Source organism: Haliotis cracherodii, unplaced genomic scaffold (genome assembly GCF_022045235.1).
Source record: "Haliotis cracherodii isolate W230 unplaced genomic scaffold, xgHalCrac1.p SCAF_6, whole genome shotgun sequence".
Taxonomy (NCBI): domain Eukaryota; kingdom Metazoa; phylum Mollusca; class Gastropoda; order Lepetellida; family Haliotidae; genus Haliotis; species Haliotis cracherodii.
Window position 1 is genome coordinate 65,117,869 of NW_027266319.1, and position 18,733 is coordinate 65,136,601.

At 41.4% G+C, this 18,733-nt stretch overlaps 1 protein-coding gene across 1 annotated transcript; it reads left to right on the top strand.

Annotated features, from left to right (window-relative positions):
* Positions 1-7,604: 7,604 nt before the first annotated feature.
* LOC139446598 (uncharacterized) lies at positions 7,605-10,665 on the top strand. Its single transcript, XM_071227885.1, has 3 exons — positions 7,605-7,914; positions 8,226-8,399; positions 10,433-10,665. The coding sequence occupies exons 1-3, from the start codon at positions 7,605-7,607 to the stop codon at positions 10,663-10,665; spliced, it is 717 nt and encodes a 238-aa protein (XP_071083986.1).
* Positions 10,666-18,733: the final 8,068 nt, after the last annotated feature.

Here is an 18,733-nt window from a genome sequence, read left to right on the forward strand (position 1 = left end):
CTGGTGTCCTTCGCCGTGATATTGCTGGAATATTGCCAAAAGCGGCGGAAAGCCATACTCACATACTTGGGGTTGTGTCATTAAATGTTTAGAAACTGTACTTATTGTGGTTAATGCCAAATTTCATATGGGCAAACAAATATACTTAGATATTATCCACAATTTGAAATTACATGCAATCCTTTGAGGACCTGTTTACTTTTTGTATCACGATAAACCCATTTCGGAAGTATGGAATATGGTTTTCGATATTTCGATACAATTTAAATGGCACATTTACATGCATCCATGATATATCGTGACGTTAAATGAAACACACCTGTGATAAATGCTTGGCTGAATATATCCAATATTCATATATAACTGTACTAGGGCAATACAACAGGATAAGATGTCTGTACACTCGAGAGAGTGCCTCAGTGGCATCCACGGTCAACTGGGTATCACATGCTATACCGGACTTCAGACACGCTGGTACAGCTGTGAGGAAGGGACAAAATGCCACCCATATTACTAAAGCATCCGGCCCGTGAATATCCAGGTTGGAATAGGCCTTCAGCAACCCATTCTTGCCGTAAAAGGCGACTATGCTTGTCGTAGGAGGCGACTAACGGGATCGGGTGGTCAGGCTCGCAGACTTGGTTGATGCATATCATCGTGTCCCATTTGCGTGGATTGATGCTCATGATATCAATCACTGGATTGACTATTATTTACAGACCGCCGTCATATAGCTGGAATATTGCTGAGTGCGGCGTTGAACACCAAACAAACAAGATAACGCACTGACCCTATTATACTGAATCACATTCTTGTCTGAGTTCAGCTTAGATATGTGTTATAGTATCAAATATAAAATTAATACAGGGCTATGTGAGTCAGAGTAAAATATGTCTTCAAGAGCTCTTCTCGGTGTATGTTCAGTCCCTATTATTTTTTTGTTATTGTAAAAAGAACTGTAGACATGTTTGATTGGTCTGTAAGATGTGGCTTATTTATCTAATCTGTTTGTTTTACTCATATTCCCAAACAATAATTATCCCTGAGACCTGATAGTACCGTAATTATCAGAAATATATCAATGTACAAATTATCAGAAATATATCAGTGTACATGCAGCCGAGATATTGTACATTTACATCTCAGTCAAATCTACTTCCTTGATAATGTGACTAATAAATATACCGAGGGTCTGTGATCACCACTGTTTCATGAATAAAAAGTGTTTTCTTGAACCAAACGTGTTTATGTTGTCAGCGAGTATCCAGTACTGTTATATATCTCAATTTTATCGTGAACAAATTTCATCGTTTGGGAAACCATAGAGAATATTCCATGTGTCAGGTGAAATGTCCTGGTTTTCTCATCACATGACGGTGAAAAGGGGATATTTCCACGAGTGGCAAAGCTTTGAACAGTAAATTATTCCTACATAATACGCAGTGACATTTCACCACCCCTTGTAATTGCGACGTAAAATGTAGTTCCGTGTTTGAAAAATCTTAAAAAATCGTAAATAATTTCTTCTTTTTTTAATATATATTTGAGGTAAAAAAAAAGGCTGTATTAACCCAAACTGGTTCCCACAAGAGATATCGCTTGGGTGAGATCAAGCGTTATCAACATTGTGTATATCGCTCTTAAAAAAACACTGATTGGTCAATCCATGTCACATGACCATTATGACCATTTGAACTACGTTTACCTGATAAACTACGTTTACCCGATAAACTTGAACACACATGGCCGACATAAACATTAAAGTGTCAATTGATTGGTCTGGGCAAGCAACAATTGTTAAGAATGTTAGTGAAGGAAACTATCTGTGGCGACTGGATGGAATAGATTACGAAATGGAGCAAAAGGAGACTAGAATCAAGCTTATCGACACATCAAAGAGATCAGGTGTGCGGCCGTCAGCGTTAACGTCATCAAGGTCAAGTTCAAGTTACACAACAACAACCTCGAGTGAGTCCCGTACACTCACTAACGCCAATCCCGTTTTATCGAAGTCGATGGTAGTGATATAGACAAAATGATTGAAATGCGGAAAACTGAATATCACTGCTAGAAAGACCCTTCATGACATGAAATTGTTGAACCTGTTTTTATTGTCTATAGGCGAAGGTCGTCTTATTTATGAAATTAACCCAAAGATCTCAACACAATAATCATTTCATAATTTCTGTGCGGAAGAGGATGGGGGTGAATTTGAAACTAACACACTGCGGAGTATAAAGTCGTCATTTGAGAGATACCTGCGCCGACACAATTACGGCAACTCACTGCGAGATGATACCCGTGAAGATCCGGGGTAGAATAGGTCTTCAGCAAACCATGCTTGCCGTAAAAGGTGACTATGCTTGTCGTAAAAGGCGACTAACGGGATCGGGTGGTCACGCTCGCTGACTTGGTTTGATGCATGTCATCGATCCCAATTGCGTGGATCGATGCTCATGATATCAATCACTGGATTGTGTGGTCCAGACTCGATTATTAACAGACCGCCGTCATATAGCTGGAATATTGCTGAGTGCGGCGTTAAACAATAAACCAACTAACACTGCGAGATGACACTGCGTTCAGTCAGTACAGAGACATCATGATAGCGAAACAAAACCAATAAAATAAAATAAACTAACACAAGGGTACAATGAGAAATCTGGATGAGACAGTGCCAGGGAACTATGATTCAAACTAAACTGCTTGCCGTAAAAGGCGACAATGCTTGTCGTAAAAGGCGACTAACGGGATCGTGTGGTCAGGCTCGCTGACTTGGTTGATGCTTGTCATCGTATCCCAAGTACGTGGGACCCGTGAAGATTCCGGGGTAGAATAGGTCTTCAGCAACCCGTTAGTCGCCTTTTACGACAAGCATAGTCGCCTTTTACGGCAAGTATGGGTTGTCGAAAACCTATTCTACCCCGGATCTTCACGGGTATTTGCCTGGATGATGTTCCTTGCCGTTCTTCTAAAGAAATATTGTGCGGTGTGCCCCTGAATGAGTAGCAGGAAAACTGCATGGTACACTTCTAGTTGAATGTAACGAGAGCGTCCCGATCACGCAAATATAACAACTGTGAGGTCATTCATATACGTTTTAGAGTGAGTGAGTTGGGTTTAACGCCGCTTTTAACAGTATTCAAGTTATATCACGGCGTGTCAGCTTAATGTAGGAGGAAAGACCGAAGTGATGCAGGTCTCAGACGTTTACCACTTAGCACGGGTATGGTGCTGACAATCCTAGCAACATAATAGGGGCGAACTGGGATTCGAACCCACAATCATAGGTTTCTGGCGTGCCTAAGGGACGCAACTCTGCACAGCGAATCCATTCTTGCCTTAAAAGGCGACTAACGGGATAGTGTGGACCGATGCTCATGACGTCAATCACTGGATTGTCTGGTCCAGATTCGATTACTTACAGACCGCCGTCATATAGCTGGAATATTGCTGAGTGCGGCGTTAAACAGCATCAATCCACGCAATTGGGATCGATGACATGCAGCGAGCCTGACCACCCGATCCCGTTAGTCGCCTTTTACGACAAGCATAGTCACCTTTTATGTCAAACATGGGTTGCTGAAGACCTATTCTACCCCGGAATCTTCACGGGTTTGCGGATGAGGGTATCCGTGATGTATTGAACACTCAGCACATTTATGCGTTGCACTTCGTTTATGTTCCGGAAATAAACCGTCGACTGACATCTTTTCGATGTGGTTGGAACTGTCACAGAATGCGAAGAGAAAGTAACCGTTCCTTGAGCAAATCTGGATTGATGTTATCCTTAACAATGCGAATTCATTACACACTTCTGTTGAAGAAATATTTGGCGATGTACATGTACCTTCGTTTGCAACCCGCCTTGTCGATGCGGTTCAAGCATATGGAATTGATACTGATATGGTTGGTTGGTTGGTTTTACGCCGCACTCAGCTTATTCCCACTATATGACGGAGGTCTGTAAATAATCGAGTCTGGATCAGACAATCCAGTGATTGACATCATGAACATGGATCCATTCAATTGGGATCGATGACATGCATCAACCAAGTCAGCGAGCATGACCACCCGATCCCGTTAATCGCGTTTACGACAAGCATAGTCGCCTTTTACGACAAGCATGGGTATCTGAAGACATATTCTACCCCGGATCTGATACTGATATGGAATCACACACAACCAGCATTGAGCATGGTAGTCAATCGTCTCTTTCCTTAGCAGATGAACAAAACAGTCGACTGTAGGACGCTATACATGGACAACTTTCGCACAAAGATAAATTAATTCTTTGTGCGAGAGAACTTGACGATCTACTCAACTAATACATGCTGTCTTCAACATCTTATCGATTGATCACTGGTAATCTATCATCGAAGTGAAATATGTTAAAACTTCACAGTGTGATATGATTTGAAACCTTTGTTTAAGAATTGACTCCAATACTTTATGTGTTTATGGAGGTATAAACGTAAATCAAGTGTAAATACGCGTGGCATATTAGGAAAGCCATACTGAAGTAAATTCTTCTAAGAACATCTACAACATGGCAAAAGTCTTTTACTTTATTTCGCAAAATTTCCGCGAAGCCTGCGCAGAATTTTGTAAAATGTCTACTTAGCTACGCAGTTACTGCGTAGAATGTTTTGAATCATGTCTAATTATGTACGCAAACACTCCGTGGAGCTACTACAGGAAGTTTCCGCGGATTCTAATTGGGACTTTTAAGGGAACTAGTTAGATTTTATAATCCCAAGATGGTATGTTCCATAATGCTTTGCCGTCGTCCTTTGGGCGGCGCTCGGGTAGCCTTGTGGTTAAAGTGTTCGCTCGTCACGCCGAAGACCCGGGTTTGATTCCAGAGATGGATACAATGTGTGAAGCCCATTTCTGGTATTCCCCGCCGTTAATTTGCTGGAATATTGCTAAAAGCAGCGTAAAACCATAATCACTCACTCAATTATCATGGTCTTTGATTAACTTTTTTTCACTTTTATTCTAATTTCATTCATACCACCACACCATTTCCCCTTGACCCTTGTAATTGAAACTTTAAAATGACGTATTATTATAAGAGCAGTAGATTGAACGAGAACAAACACTGAATATTATTAAAACAAACTCGTACCCGATTAAGAACAGATTTTAGAAACAGTGCTATTATGTGACCATTAAAAAATGTAATTAGCAGTAAATGGAGACGGTGACAACGTAATGCCTGTAAGTAAAAAATGTCAATAAGCTGTCAATCATCAATCCGAGACAACAATTTGAGTAATGTCAACAATCATAACTTCGCAGACTGCTTATTTATTCATTAAAACAAAAGCTGAAGACAACAAGGTGAAATGAGTGACATCGTGAAGCGTGATACTGTTATCAGCAACCAGTAAACACTAGTCCACTATTTGCGTGGCGAAAATTATATTTCTGTTTAAGGAATCAGAAACGCTTACAATGCCAAGGAAATGCCAAGGGATCACTTGCAATTTTGTATGTAATAGTACGGACAGTTACAATAACTTTGATAGAAAAAAACAAACTTGTACACATCCACCCACATGTAGATATATTCATAACAAACGTATTCGACCCGTGAAGATTCCGGGGTAGGATACGTCTTCAGGAACCCATGATTGCCGTAAAAGGGGACTATGCTTGTCGTAAAAGGCGACTAACGGGATCGGTTGGTCAGGCTCGCTGACTTGGTTGATGCATGTCATCGATCCCCATTGCGTGGATCGATGCTCATGATATTAATCACTGGATTGTCTGGTCAAGACTCGATTATTTACAGACCTCCGTCATATAGCTAGAATTTTGCTGAGTTGGGCGTAAAACATCCACCCAAACCAGACCATTAAATTGCTTGATTGGTTGTTTTTTGTTTAACGCCGCAAACAATAAATAAATAAATAATGGAGAACGACATTCTGTGTTCCATCTTGTATTTATTGCCATACATACACGGGTGGTACATCCGGTAAAACAGGGGTCCCGACGGCTAGGTCGCCAAGGGAGATTACTCTAAAATGTTATACACCATCACAGCCTCTAGTGGCATAATGCAGTATGATAACAGTACATCCCTTTTATTATAAAAAAATTACTCGATTATTTACAGACCGCCGTCATACAGCTGTAATATTGCTGAGTGCGGCGTTAAATATCCAACCAAACGAAACCGGTTTCTGACAGAATGGAGGCAACTTTTAAATGAAGATTTACTATGTTGCTGAACGGTTCAACTGTCACCCAGGTTCTTTTGGGAAGCGATATTTCTTCTCGTTCTTCATGTTTTGAATACTTATAGTCATGTGTTGGGTGACACCGATTCAACTCTGGCAAGCCACGTTTGGGTCATTTTACAAATGTTCCTTGAACATCCGAGTAAGATTGATCTTCAGCGACAAATGCTCATGGGATCGGGTAGTCAGACTCGCTTGTGATATGCTCGGTTTTTATTATCCGATTTCTACAGGGCCCTGTTCCACAAAGCGATCTTAGCGTTACGACTGTCGTAAGTGTATGGACGTGCCGATCATCTTAGTGCTAAGATCGCTAATACAAAGTATAGGACAGTGGTGGCAATGTCTTCTGAGGTGAGGTGAGGTGAGGTGAAATTGGGTTTAACGTCCCGTCCAAGATTATTTTACTTATATAGCGACGTATATGCACGTGTGTGTGGCTGCTTGTACTAGTCTGGACTGATGCCGATTTATAGTGCCAGCTCACTTAGATACCATGCCGCAGTTTAACATGAATGTCCTACTCAGGCATAGTATACTGACGCCGAGCTGAGCAGTCCTTGTTTAGGCCCCTTAATGCCGAGGTCCAGACAGGGTAACAACAAGTATCTTTTGGTATGACGCGCCCGGGGATTGAACCCGGACATTCCTGGATCGATGTTCATGATGTCAATCACTAGATTGTCTGGTCCAGACTCGATTATTTACAGACTCACTATTGCTGAGTGCGGCGGTAAACAACAACAACATGTATTAATCTCTCACAACATGTTTGGTTTTCGGAAATTTACCTGGTTGTCTCGAACCCCGGTCCTCACAAGTTCGACACAACGAGGGTCGATTGTATATTTAACTGTGCAAATACCACAGTTAACAGTTCACGCAATTCACCCTTTTCAGCAAGTTCAAAAATTAGCTGAAACAAACTGATAATGCCACAGTTATTGATCGATGAATAGCCAAACAAAGACATGTTTGACATCGAAATGTCGTATTCATGTTAAAACGTCGTCACAGTGAAATGCGAGGAACAGGAGCGTGCTTATAATGGGTATCAACGATAATCAATTAACGTGTACTGACTGCATAAGAGAGCGAATAAACAGGATGCTGTTGACAGGATTAATGGTCTCACAGATAAAGTCTCTTCTGAAAGACTGCTAATACTGGAAAAGGAAACACAATGTTTCTTTAATAGATATCAACATGTACACGTGTATGTTTTGCAATGATTGCTGAGTGATGTTTCTCTCCTTCAAAGGGCACTGCTCAGAGAGTGTCAGGAGGTGCACTACAAATCGTTATGTACAGTTGTGTTTGACGAGTGTCATCAGTAGAAACATTTTGTTCGAGATGGTGACGATTAAATTCCTCGCTGCCAAATTACTTCTGTCAATTCTGGTAACGTCAGCGGTAGAACCTGCATCCATATCTGACTTTTGGAAGTTGATGGACACTGGATATGACACTTCCTACCTTGAGCCGGTAGAGGAACTGTTCCCTGATAGTGCTCTAGCATGTGCGTCTGAGAGCCTGTTCAGAAACGTCACCGCCTTCGGCTACCACGGAGATAAAGATTTGTGCATCCTCCTGAACGTCGACTACTATGTGGAACATGATTGGACGCCTCTGCCCGATATGGATGTCTTTTTAAGAAATGAAGGTCTGTATTGAATCACCAGAAACACAACTTATTACCTGAAATTAAATTTGTTTTTAGTTTGTTTTGTGTAAAGGCACACTGGGCAATATTCCAGCGGTCTATGAATAATCGACTCTAGACTAGACAATCCTGTGATTGACATCATGAGCATGGGCATTAACAAAGTCAGCGAGCCTGACCACCCGATACCCCAGGGAGCATTTCCAATGATGTATGATACAATAGTCAGTTTGTCTTGACCAGGAGTACTACACACAAATGATGACTTCTTTCTAAAGTTATTAAATTGTGATGGTATTACATGTTTTCAGAGATCCACCCCGGTCCCTGCTTAGAGAGCTCCTGTGGGTTCTGCATGCCGGTTCTGGAAAATCCGATGACCTGGGCCGATGCTGGGGCAGCATGTGGTGACATCTCAAGTTACCTGCTGGAGATCTGGTCTGATTGGGAGCAAAGATGTATCGTAATGCAGCTGCAGTACCTCAGTGAGTTGAAACCACTAACCTGAGTGCGGTTGAAACGTACCTGTAACTGGAGAGAGAGAGAGAGAGAGAGAGGGAGAGAGAGATGGGGGAGGGGGGATGAGGGAGTGGGAGTGAGAGAGAGAGAGAGAAACTTTAACATTGATATCACACCAAACCAGACACAGCAGACTGACCGAGAGCCAACCATCCCCTTTATGACGAGTGTCAGGCAGGGTACCAACAAGTACCATGTCTTAACGTCATTTGGTATGTTATTATGATATGTTTTCGTTCTTGTAGTGCAATAATTAGAAAAGTCTCATATGTACGCGTTCAAATGGTAAAGTGGATTTAAATAATATGATCGTGATGTACCTCTCTCTGTCTGTCTCTCTATATATATACATACACATGCACAAAAGTTAAGCGCCATCCACCATATGCGTGAGCTGTTACTTTTGGCACTTAATGCTGACTATTATAACGAGATGTACGATTGTTATAAGCCGTATATGTAAACCTCATGTGATGCAAAAGTTGTCCCAAAGCAAGTGTATCTTGTGTTCCAAAAGAATATGAGCAGAAAGGAATTTTGCCGAAGACCAGAAATTGAAGGATTAGAAAACATTTTTGTCATGTAACTGTCATGATATCAGCAGACCATATCAGGTGTCACATAGACACCCTAGGGAGTGCAGAGTCTATTGCAAGACAGAAACGTCAGTAACGTGTTTATGATCCACGGACATTGACCACAGCTTCAATCCTACGCCTCATACTCATTACAAGTCGTTGAATGCTTCTCTGAGGCAAACGGATCCATTCTTCATGAAGTCCAGCGAGATTTTGAACTGGGGGATCACGATGTCTGATTTTCTGGCTAAGAATGTCCCAGAGATGCTCAATCGGATTAAGATCCGGACTACAGGCCGGCCAAGGAAGAGTGGCAATAGCTACTTGACGCAAATATGCCAAAACTGCCCGAGATCTGTGTGGTCTAGCTTTGTCATCCATGTAAACAGGTCTTGTCTGAAGAGGATTGTTGTCAAAATGAGGGACTACCACTGGACGAAGAACGGCATCTTGGTGTTGTTGGCCATTCAGATTTCCACGAATTGTCACCAGCGGAAGTTTGCAGCCAATCATGACAGACCCCCCGCCACATGCTAAGGTCTTCTTGATGTTCCTTGGTGCAAAACGAGTGTTACGTTGCCTCCAAACACGTATTCGACCATCAACAGTTCATAGCAGCATTAGACACTCGTCATCCTTCTCCAGTTGGCCAAGTTCCATCGAATACGGGCACGACACCATATCAGACGATTCCGTATGTGCCTCTCAGTCAGTTGAGGTCGTTTTACTAATCTTCTGGCGTTATAACATGCCGCTCTGAGGCGACGCCTTACGGTCATCGTCGAGAGTCTCTGATGGGTAATCCACTGCAGTCTTAAATCTGTTGCAAATGGATTTCGTCTGACTATCCTGAAAAGACGTCTATCCTCTTTGTTAGAGGTCTTTCTTGGCCTACCAGACCTATGCCTGTCATTGACATAATTGGTTTGACCATGTTTGACAGCCAAACGAGTGATAAAACTGTGATGAAGACCCATTTGTCTTGCAATGGCCCTGCATGACATGCCAGCATTTTTCATGCCTATCACTTGCCATCTTTCAGCGTTCGATAACTTTCTCCCCACCATGGCTGATTTTCAACCTCTATTGGAAGGGGAATCTCACACAGGAGCAAAATGCAACCACATGTCTGAAACTTGAATTTCACTACGTAAAGCACACTTTCCTTGTGGAATCTGGACAAATTTGGGTTCATGAAACTATGGGAGACTAATTCAGTCATACATCATCTTATTTCGTATTTCTCATTCCCACACGTGAAATCAAGAGACTATATATATATATATATATAATTTAGTTGACATAACTGTCAAATACATGTATACTGTATTAAAATTAAAATTAAAAATACTGTTCAAAGAGGCGTTCAAGCCAATTCACCGACTCAAATCATTCGCTCATGCATGTCTATCGTCTCCTAGGGAAACCAACAACCAACGTGTACTGGCTGGGTGGACCCGGTAGCTCCGAATGGGTCACCGAGAGCGGTGCAGGCCAAATACCCGAGGCTAGTGTCCAGTTGGGACCAGGGCAGCCCAACAACTCCGAGCAATGCGTGCTGCTGGACGCTGGCGACCACTACAGACTGTTCACTGCCGACTGCTCAGAACAGCACTACGCTCTGTGTTACTACGATGTTGGGAGCTTTGCCTGAACACCCATGGTTCCTCTCGGAGAAAAGTTTAACACCGCACTCAGCAATAATAATTCCGATTATTCCAGGCCGAGGTGAACGAGATATCACGTTGACAACAAAGCACATTGACATAAATGTGAAAGGGTTTTCATTAAATCAAAAAGAATTCAATAATATGATGTGTTTTTTTAAGAGGCCGACCATTTAACATTCTTGGGGATCTGCTATATTTTTTAAAAGATAACACACAAAACAGTGTTCACTGGACAAGGATGTTTTTAAGGTTTGGACCATTTGTTATTCTAGGGGGGATTTTATCCCAAAATAATTTTTCCCAGAACATTCTTGAAAAAGATATAATTTTATGATGCCGCGTGGACAAGGGTTTGTTTTGGCCGCATAACGCCAAGCGCCAGGCAGGGTAACAACAAGTACCATAATGTAAGGTCGACCCGTGAAGATGTGGGTTAGAATAGGTCTTCAGCAACCCATGCTTGTCATAAGAGGCGAATTTGCTTGTCGTAAGAAGCGGGATTGGGTGGTGAGGCTTGGTATGTTTTGGTGCGGTGACTGACGAAGAACCCTTTCTCAAACAAATTAAAGTACATACACAAACCCTATTATTAAATGGTCGGTACCTGACATTTAAAGAACAAAGAATAGTTTAACAGTAGTTGGAGGTGAATGATTGAAGGAAGATGTAATTTAGTATGCAGACTTTAGAAAATTACATGACTATATATTAATGTATTAAGTGTGTTGTCCATTTTACAGCAAACGTACACATTGGCATAATTGTCTGACGGGACTATCAGTAGCCCGCACGAAAAACTGCTGTTAAACGATTACCTGATTAGAAAATACGGAAATCGCAGCAACCTGGGCATGCAAGTGCATTTATTTCCATTTATCTGGCTGGCCGTTTTGTTTATAGACGACAGTCGTGTCAACTGCAAAGCCTTACACCGCCCTCATTGTACCTCCAAGTGCGTCGTGTCAAGTTTCAACTACGTGCATTTCGTGCGGCGCGTGCATTACAGTCTCTCCCGCTCACGGCGGACGATGTAGCCTCTGAGGAAGCGGCCTGAGCCATGTTATACAATTAGGGCCGACTGTAGGTGTTCAGAGTGTCATACATTTCATAAAGTTGATTGTCATTGTGAGTCAAGCCCAGGGCGCGTTTGGGGATGAGGGTCACACCTCTGCTGACAAGTCTTCAAAATACTCACACAAGATCAAGTTCAAAAACTCTATTCTGCACTGTTCTGCTTGCTGTTGTTTTTATATATGTGTTACATATACCGGTAATAACATTACATAACGTTCTTTTTTTTCCTCGATTGTAAGTAACATACACACACACATGAAATATTGTTCAATTTTTTTTTAATGCCGCACTAAATGTACTGGCCATATATCCCTATGTGCCAATATTTGATACACCAAGAGCTCCAGTTAGCCTCTCTCACAATCTGTCTTTTGCCGTTAATCTTCTGTGTGGGATTGTTATATGTGATAGTGTCATACTGTATTGTTGAACGTTTTTCTTTTATGCATCACGTGCATGCAACTCTTTCACGATTTTTTGCAAAATTACACGTTTTTCACAATTGATAGTTAGAAAATCAAACTGCCCGAAATGCACGATCCATGTGCATGATCTGTTGGTTGCATTCAGGCGATCATTTCCAGCAAGTTTTCGGTTAAAACATATTTTGTTCAAAAAATAAAAAATAAATAAAATTTACCGATGCTTCGTTTCTTTAGCTCGTCAGTATATATGGCGATTATACTGTACTTCTACCGTTGCAGAGGAAATACGATGAACACAATCCAAAACAATTTTTGGCAGGCAACAAAAATTATTATCACCTGCCTAAACGAACATCTGTCCTTCATATTTCGTTTTTCAGGTAACTAAGAATATTTCCTTATCAATCTTTGTATACACATCAGGAATGTTATGACGTGATACCTTTTGCTCGCTGAACGTGGCGTCAAATGAGGGTTTGATGAACTTAACTCGTAAACCTTTCAATATATCTTGATGCAACTTCATCAGATACGCAATCTCATTAAAATCAGACCTTAGTTCTCGCTATCGCTAAACAAAGATCTGAAGACATTCCTTTAGGGGTCACGTCAGAACGACCTTTCATCCGACCAATCAGAGCGTCGCTTACCAGATTATGAAAGTGACAGTCGGAATGTGATTTCTTATCATGCAACCTCGAAAACTTTATTCCGAACGATAGTTACGGGTTTTACAACTGAATCCATACGATCCAGCCCATCTATTAGCCAATCCAGAATGTTCTTTTGTTCAGGTTTCAAATTTGTTATCGAGAATTTGTCAAAATATGTTTCGAAGCATAGTCGCCAATTTGAAATTAGTGCCGTAAAGCACTAGAAAGCTGCCCTCTGATTGGCAGTTCCATTGGTCGGTCAAAGTTCGCGCAAGGTCGGTCTGACGTGACCCGTAATGGGATGTCCTCAGATCTTTGTTTAGCGGTAGCGAGAACTAAGATCTGATTTTAATGAGATTGTCAGATACCATACACCATATACAACCCTTTGATTCTGGCTTAAATAGGTCCCCTGCAACATATGCGGATAAATTTTGATCGAGTGGTGAGAATGTCCTTGATCTGTTCTAGGAAGTGTACTACCAGTGTAGGACGTAGAACACGTTTTTGACGCACACTACAGCGCAGATCGCAGGAACACACCAGAGCATGATTTTTTTAAACATTAGAGCGGATCGCAGAAACACACTTGGTAGGGAGATAAATATGTTGCCCTGACTGATTTTTGAGATTTGAATGGCTGTGTGTGATGGGCAAACGTCAATAGTGATCTACTTGCATCGGTACCGTTGGATTTCGTTTGGGTTCAAGAAGACGTTACATGAAGCGACAGTTTTAAAGGTATGCTATTATCTTAAATCGAGAACTGGACGAACTCTTTTCTTGTATCTTTCTCAAACCATCTAGTCGGATATATGTAACGGGGATTAATTTAGTGATATTATATCGTGTACATTAATGAATAATTAATCATTTTAATCTTTTTTCAGGTTTAAGTCATCCGACAGACGCTTGTGCGCGCGTAAGTTGCAATTAGTTGTCAGTCCATCTTCTCTTTGCTTTCATGTTTACTGCACTTTGTCACAGGGCTGGTCACATTTCAGGTATAAGGGTATTTAGATTGGTCTATTGTCATGTCATTGTCTTTTTAACAACAGCCCAGACCAAGCTTCTCACTTGACTGGTCCTGTTTCAAATATACATGTCACCCGCCATGTTATTAACTTTGTAATACAATCACTGCATGAGGATTACACACCAGCTTGAATATTGTACAACTCAAGGTTAGTTATACATTTTAGTTAAATAAATTGTAGATTAAAGTCTTAAAATAAATCATTGCTTAAAATAGTTTTGTTTTGGGTTTTGTTTTTTTTGGTTTAACGCCGCACTTAGCAACATTCCAGCTATATGACGGCGGTCTGTAAATAATCGAGTCTGGACCAGACAATCCAGTGATTGAAATCATGAGCATCGATCCACGCTATTGGGATCGATGACATGCATCAACCAAGTCAGCGAGCCTGACCACCCGATCCCGTTAGTCGCTTTTTACGACAAGCAAAGTCGCCGTTTACGGCAAACATGGGTTGCTGAAGACCTATGCGTATGGTTTATCTTTGTTTAATCTGGTCAATATGCTGGCTAGTAATTATTGTTTTGTAACTGTTTACTGTCTGATGTAAGATTGATATATATCATCCTATAGTGTTGGTAATATTGTAGAATTTCATAGTGGTCACACTTATGTAATATATATGTTTCAGTAAGTATAATGGTAGCCCTTTATATATTATCTAGTTGTCAAGAAATACATTTGATCAATGCATTATCCCTTATATAGGTTTACTGTACGAGTTTCCTGTCCGGCTACTTGGTGCGAAGACACTCCCGTGTCGCCCACGGGGTAGGTGTCGTTGTACAGACTCTATAGTGTGTTTCATTAGGCCATGCTATTTTTATAGTCTTAATGTCAACAGATAAATTTTTGTTCATCACATTTAAAGTCATTTGTGTAATGTATTGTGTTATAAACCTGTATATGATTTTTTATATATATATATATATATACCCGTCATCCCGATATTTTCGTGGAGAACGCTGTGACGGGTATTTTAGTCTGGTTTTATGTTCAGTCAGCGTTTTCATTTTTCTCTAGGATCATGCCTAAACGAAAACGCCTTGATGTATCGTCTGATTCAGATAGTACCATCAAGTCAAATGTAGTAGTCAACCTGTCAAATCAACACCGATTCATACGAAAGCCCATTAGGACCATATTAGTATTTTGTTTTTTCTCTTTTAAAACTCGTAATTACGAGAGAGAAAGTCGTAATAACCACTTTTACAATGATGAAAATCACCGTGATATGACAAAGCAATAAATAGAAAGTTATTGTAAACTATTTTTTCTCGTAATTACGACTTTTAAAAGAGAAAAAACAATATACCAATATGGTCCTAATGGGCTTTCGTAGATTCATCTGCTTTTGATGTATTCTTATTTATCATCTCGTCACGACGAAGACCCGGGTTCTATTCCCGAAATCGGTACGTGTGAAGCCAATTTCTGGTGCCCCACGCCACGACATTGCTGGAATATTGCTAAAAGCGAAATGTAACCATACTCACCATTTTATCATCTGATATTTTCGATTTTGACATTCCTTGCGGACAAACCAACATTTTCAAAGGGAAATTACGAAGTGAAAAGTGATCGTTTTCCCGGAGGTAATTTGTCGTTTGCCTTTAAGTGCAGCCTGTGCGCATTGCAAATGCAAGGTAGAATAGACTGCAAGGTAGAATAGACTGCAAGGTAGAATAGACTGCAAGGTAGAATAGACTGCAAGGTAGAATAGACTGCAAGGTAGAATAGACTGCAAGGTAGAATAGACTACAAGGTAGATTAGGTCTTCAGCAACCCATGCATGCTTGTCGAAAGAGGCGACTAACGGGATCGGGTGGTCAGGCTCGCTGACTTGATTGATGCATGAAATGATATCCCAATTGCCTGGATCGAAGCTCATATCTATCACTGGATTGTCTGGTCCAGACTCGATTATTTACAGACCGCCGTCATATAGCTGGAATATTGCAGAACAATGTTGCCCATTGTCAAACTGATATGATATATTGATGTCCTAATCCAGGTGTTTACATGACGTAGAAATTTGTATGACCGTGACAAGAATGATAAAGACCCTTTAATGATATAAATCTTGCAGGACAGTTCAGGACAAGCTGAGCCCTGCGACTGCCGTAAGACTGTTAAGGTACAGGAGTTACGATCACCTTAGCGCTAATATCGCTTTTTGTGACACCCAGTGCAGTAGATCATTTCGTTACTTTACAGGCGTGGTGAGATAGCCTAGATTTTAAAGCGTTCGCTCGTCGCGCCGAAGGTCCGGATTCGACCCCCCACTTGAGTACAATGTGTGACGCCCATTTCTGCTGTCCCAGGCTGTGATATTGCTAACGCGACATCTTATTACTTTACAGAACCCTCCTATTTCAAGGAGGCTTGACATTTATTATTGGTTCCCGGATTCTCTCCTGTTTGTAGGTAGGTCATCTTGGCAAAAATCACATTGGCATATTTACAGATACTATGCACCCATCCATTTGGCTGAAAATGAGGTAAAGAACTCTGCAAGGTTATAGTTTGTGTCATGAGAAAGTCATGAGGTAAGCAGTATGTTATGTGTATTTTGTAATGATGCTGTTAACATCAATACAATTTCATTCTCCATCATGACCACCTTTCCAACATCTGTAAGTGTGCTTAGCTAATTTTCTACATTCATCACAAATCCATTGAAAATACTTTTGATAAACGTACAGATGTAAAACATTGTACCATCCCACGTGACCAGGACTCTTTGGTGACAATTCTTGCTAAAATTAATCAAACCATTTGTCCAATTTTTATTGGTTCGAATTCCTTATTTGCCATGACACTTTTTGACAACAATTTAATAAGCAAACAGACCAGCATCTTCAACACACACCAAGTACATGTACCTTCCAAGAATAAAAAAATAACTTTTCGCCAGTTTTTATGTCATTTAACCTACGTTTTCATTCCCTTAAAGGTGTTTCCAGTGATGCTTGACATCCTTGGCCAGTGTAAAGACTGAGATGCTTTTCGTATTGAGCAACTGATTGCTTTAAAGACAAAGTGTACGGCATCTCTCGATGGCACGATAAGGTGAGTATGGTTTTACGCCACTTTTAGCAATACTCGAGCAATATCCCAGTAAGATTCCAGGGTAGAATACTTGCCGTAAAAGGCGACTATTCTTGACGTAAAAGGCGACTAACGGGATCGGGTGGTCAGGCTCGCTGACTTGGTTGATACATGTCATTGATCCCAAATGCGTGGATCGATGCTCATGATATTATCACTGGATTGTCTGGTCCAGACTAGATTATTTACAGACCGCCGTCATATAGCTTGAATATTGCCGAGTGCGGCGTGAAACAACAAACCAAACAACATACCAACTCGACCGTCAGTGTTTTACCTACGGCAATCTCAATGTGTGGACAGTCAAAGATATCATGACTGTGTCAAACGTCACATGCGAGTTCAATTTCTTGCAGGAAATCCTTGATAGTGTGTACATGGCAGTGCAGAACTTGGAAAGTAAGTAAATATTACATCGCAATTTAAAATGGATGAAATATGCAGAAATATATTTCCCGTTTAGGTTTTCTGAAAATTATATAGCTGCCTACATGTCTTGAACTTGTGATCGTCAAGATATGGCTGAAATACTGCCGATGAGTCGATAAATCTTAACTCGCGCACTCTTGAACTTGTGAACCGAGAAGATCCGGGCTAGAATACGTCTTCAGCAACCCATGCTTGCTGTAAAAGTGAGTATGGTTTTACGCAGCTTTTAGCAATATTCCAGCAATATCACGGCGGTAGATACCAGAAACTGGCTTCAAACAATGTACCCATGTTCGGGAATCGAACCCGGGTCTTCGGCGTGACGAGCGAACGCTTTAACCACTAGGCTACCCGACCGCTCCGCTTACTGTAAAAGGCGACTGCTTGTAAGAGGCGCTGAATGAGTAGCAGGATAGCTGCATGGTACACTTCTAGTTGAATGTAACGAGAGCGTCCCGATTACGCAAATATATCAACTGTGAGGCCATTCATATACGTTTTAGAGTGAGTGAGTTGGCTTTAACGCCGCTTTTAACAGTTTTCCAGTTATATCACGGCGTGTCAGCTTAATGTGGGAGGAAAGACCGAAGTGATGCGGGTCTCAGACGTTTATTACTTAGCACGGGTATGGTGCTGACAATCCTAGCAACATAATAGGGGCGAACCGGGATTCGAACCCACAATCATAGGTTTCTGGCGTGCCAAAGGGACGCCACTCTGCACAGCGAATTAATTCTTGCCTTGAAAGGCGACTATGCTGGTCGTAAGAGGCGACTAACGGGATAGCGTGGATCGATGCTCATGACGTCAATCACTGGCTTGTCTTGTCCAGATTCAATTATTTACAGACCCCCCACCCCCATTGTGCTCAATAGGCCGTTACTCCTATACCTTCCTCTAACGGAGTAATTTAATTAGCTGCCACATTTCACTACCTCACCTGGTGAGTCAAACGGTTTAACTAGTGAAAATAATGGTACCGCATCAGCGGCATCAACTAATCAGCCTGGTACACATACATCTATTCAGCGGGTGGCCCAATCGTCTATGCTGCCGCCATACGCTGTGCAGAGTTGCGTCCCTTCGGCACGCCAGAAACCTATGATTGTGGGTTTGAATCCCGGTTCGCCCCGATTGTTTCTAGGTTTGTCAGCAGCGTACCCGTGCTCTTGGGTTTCACTGAAGTGGTAAACGTCTGAGACCTGCATCACTTCGGGCTTTCCTCCCACATGAAGCTGACACGCCGTTATATAATTGGAATACCTTAAAAGCGGTGTTAAACCCAACTCACTCGCTACATCTATCAGCGCTATTATGTACCATT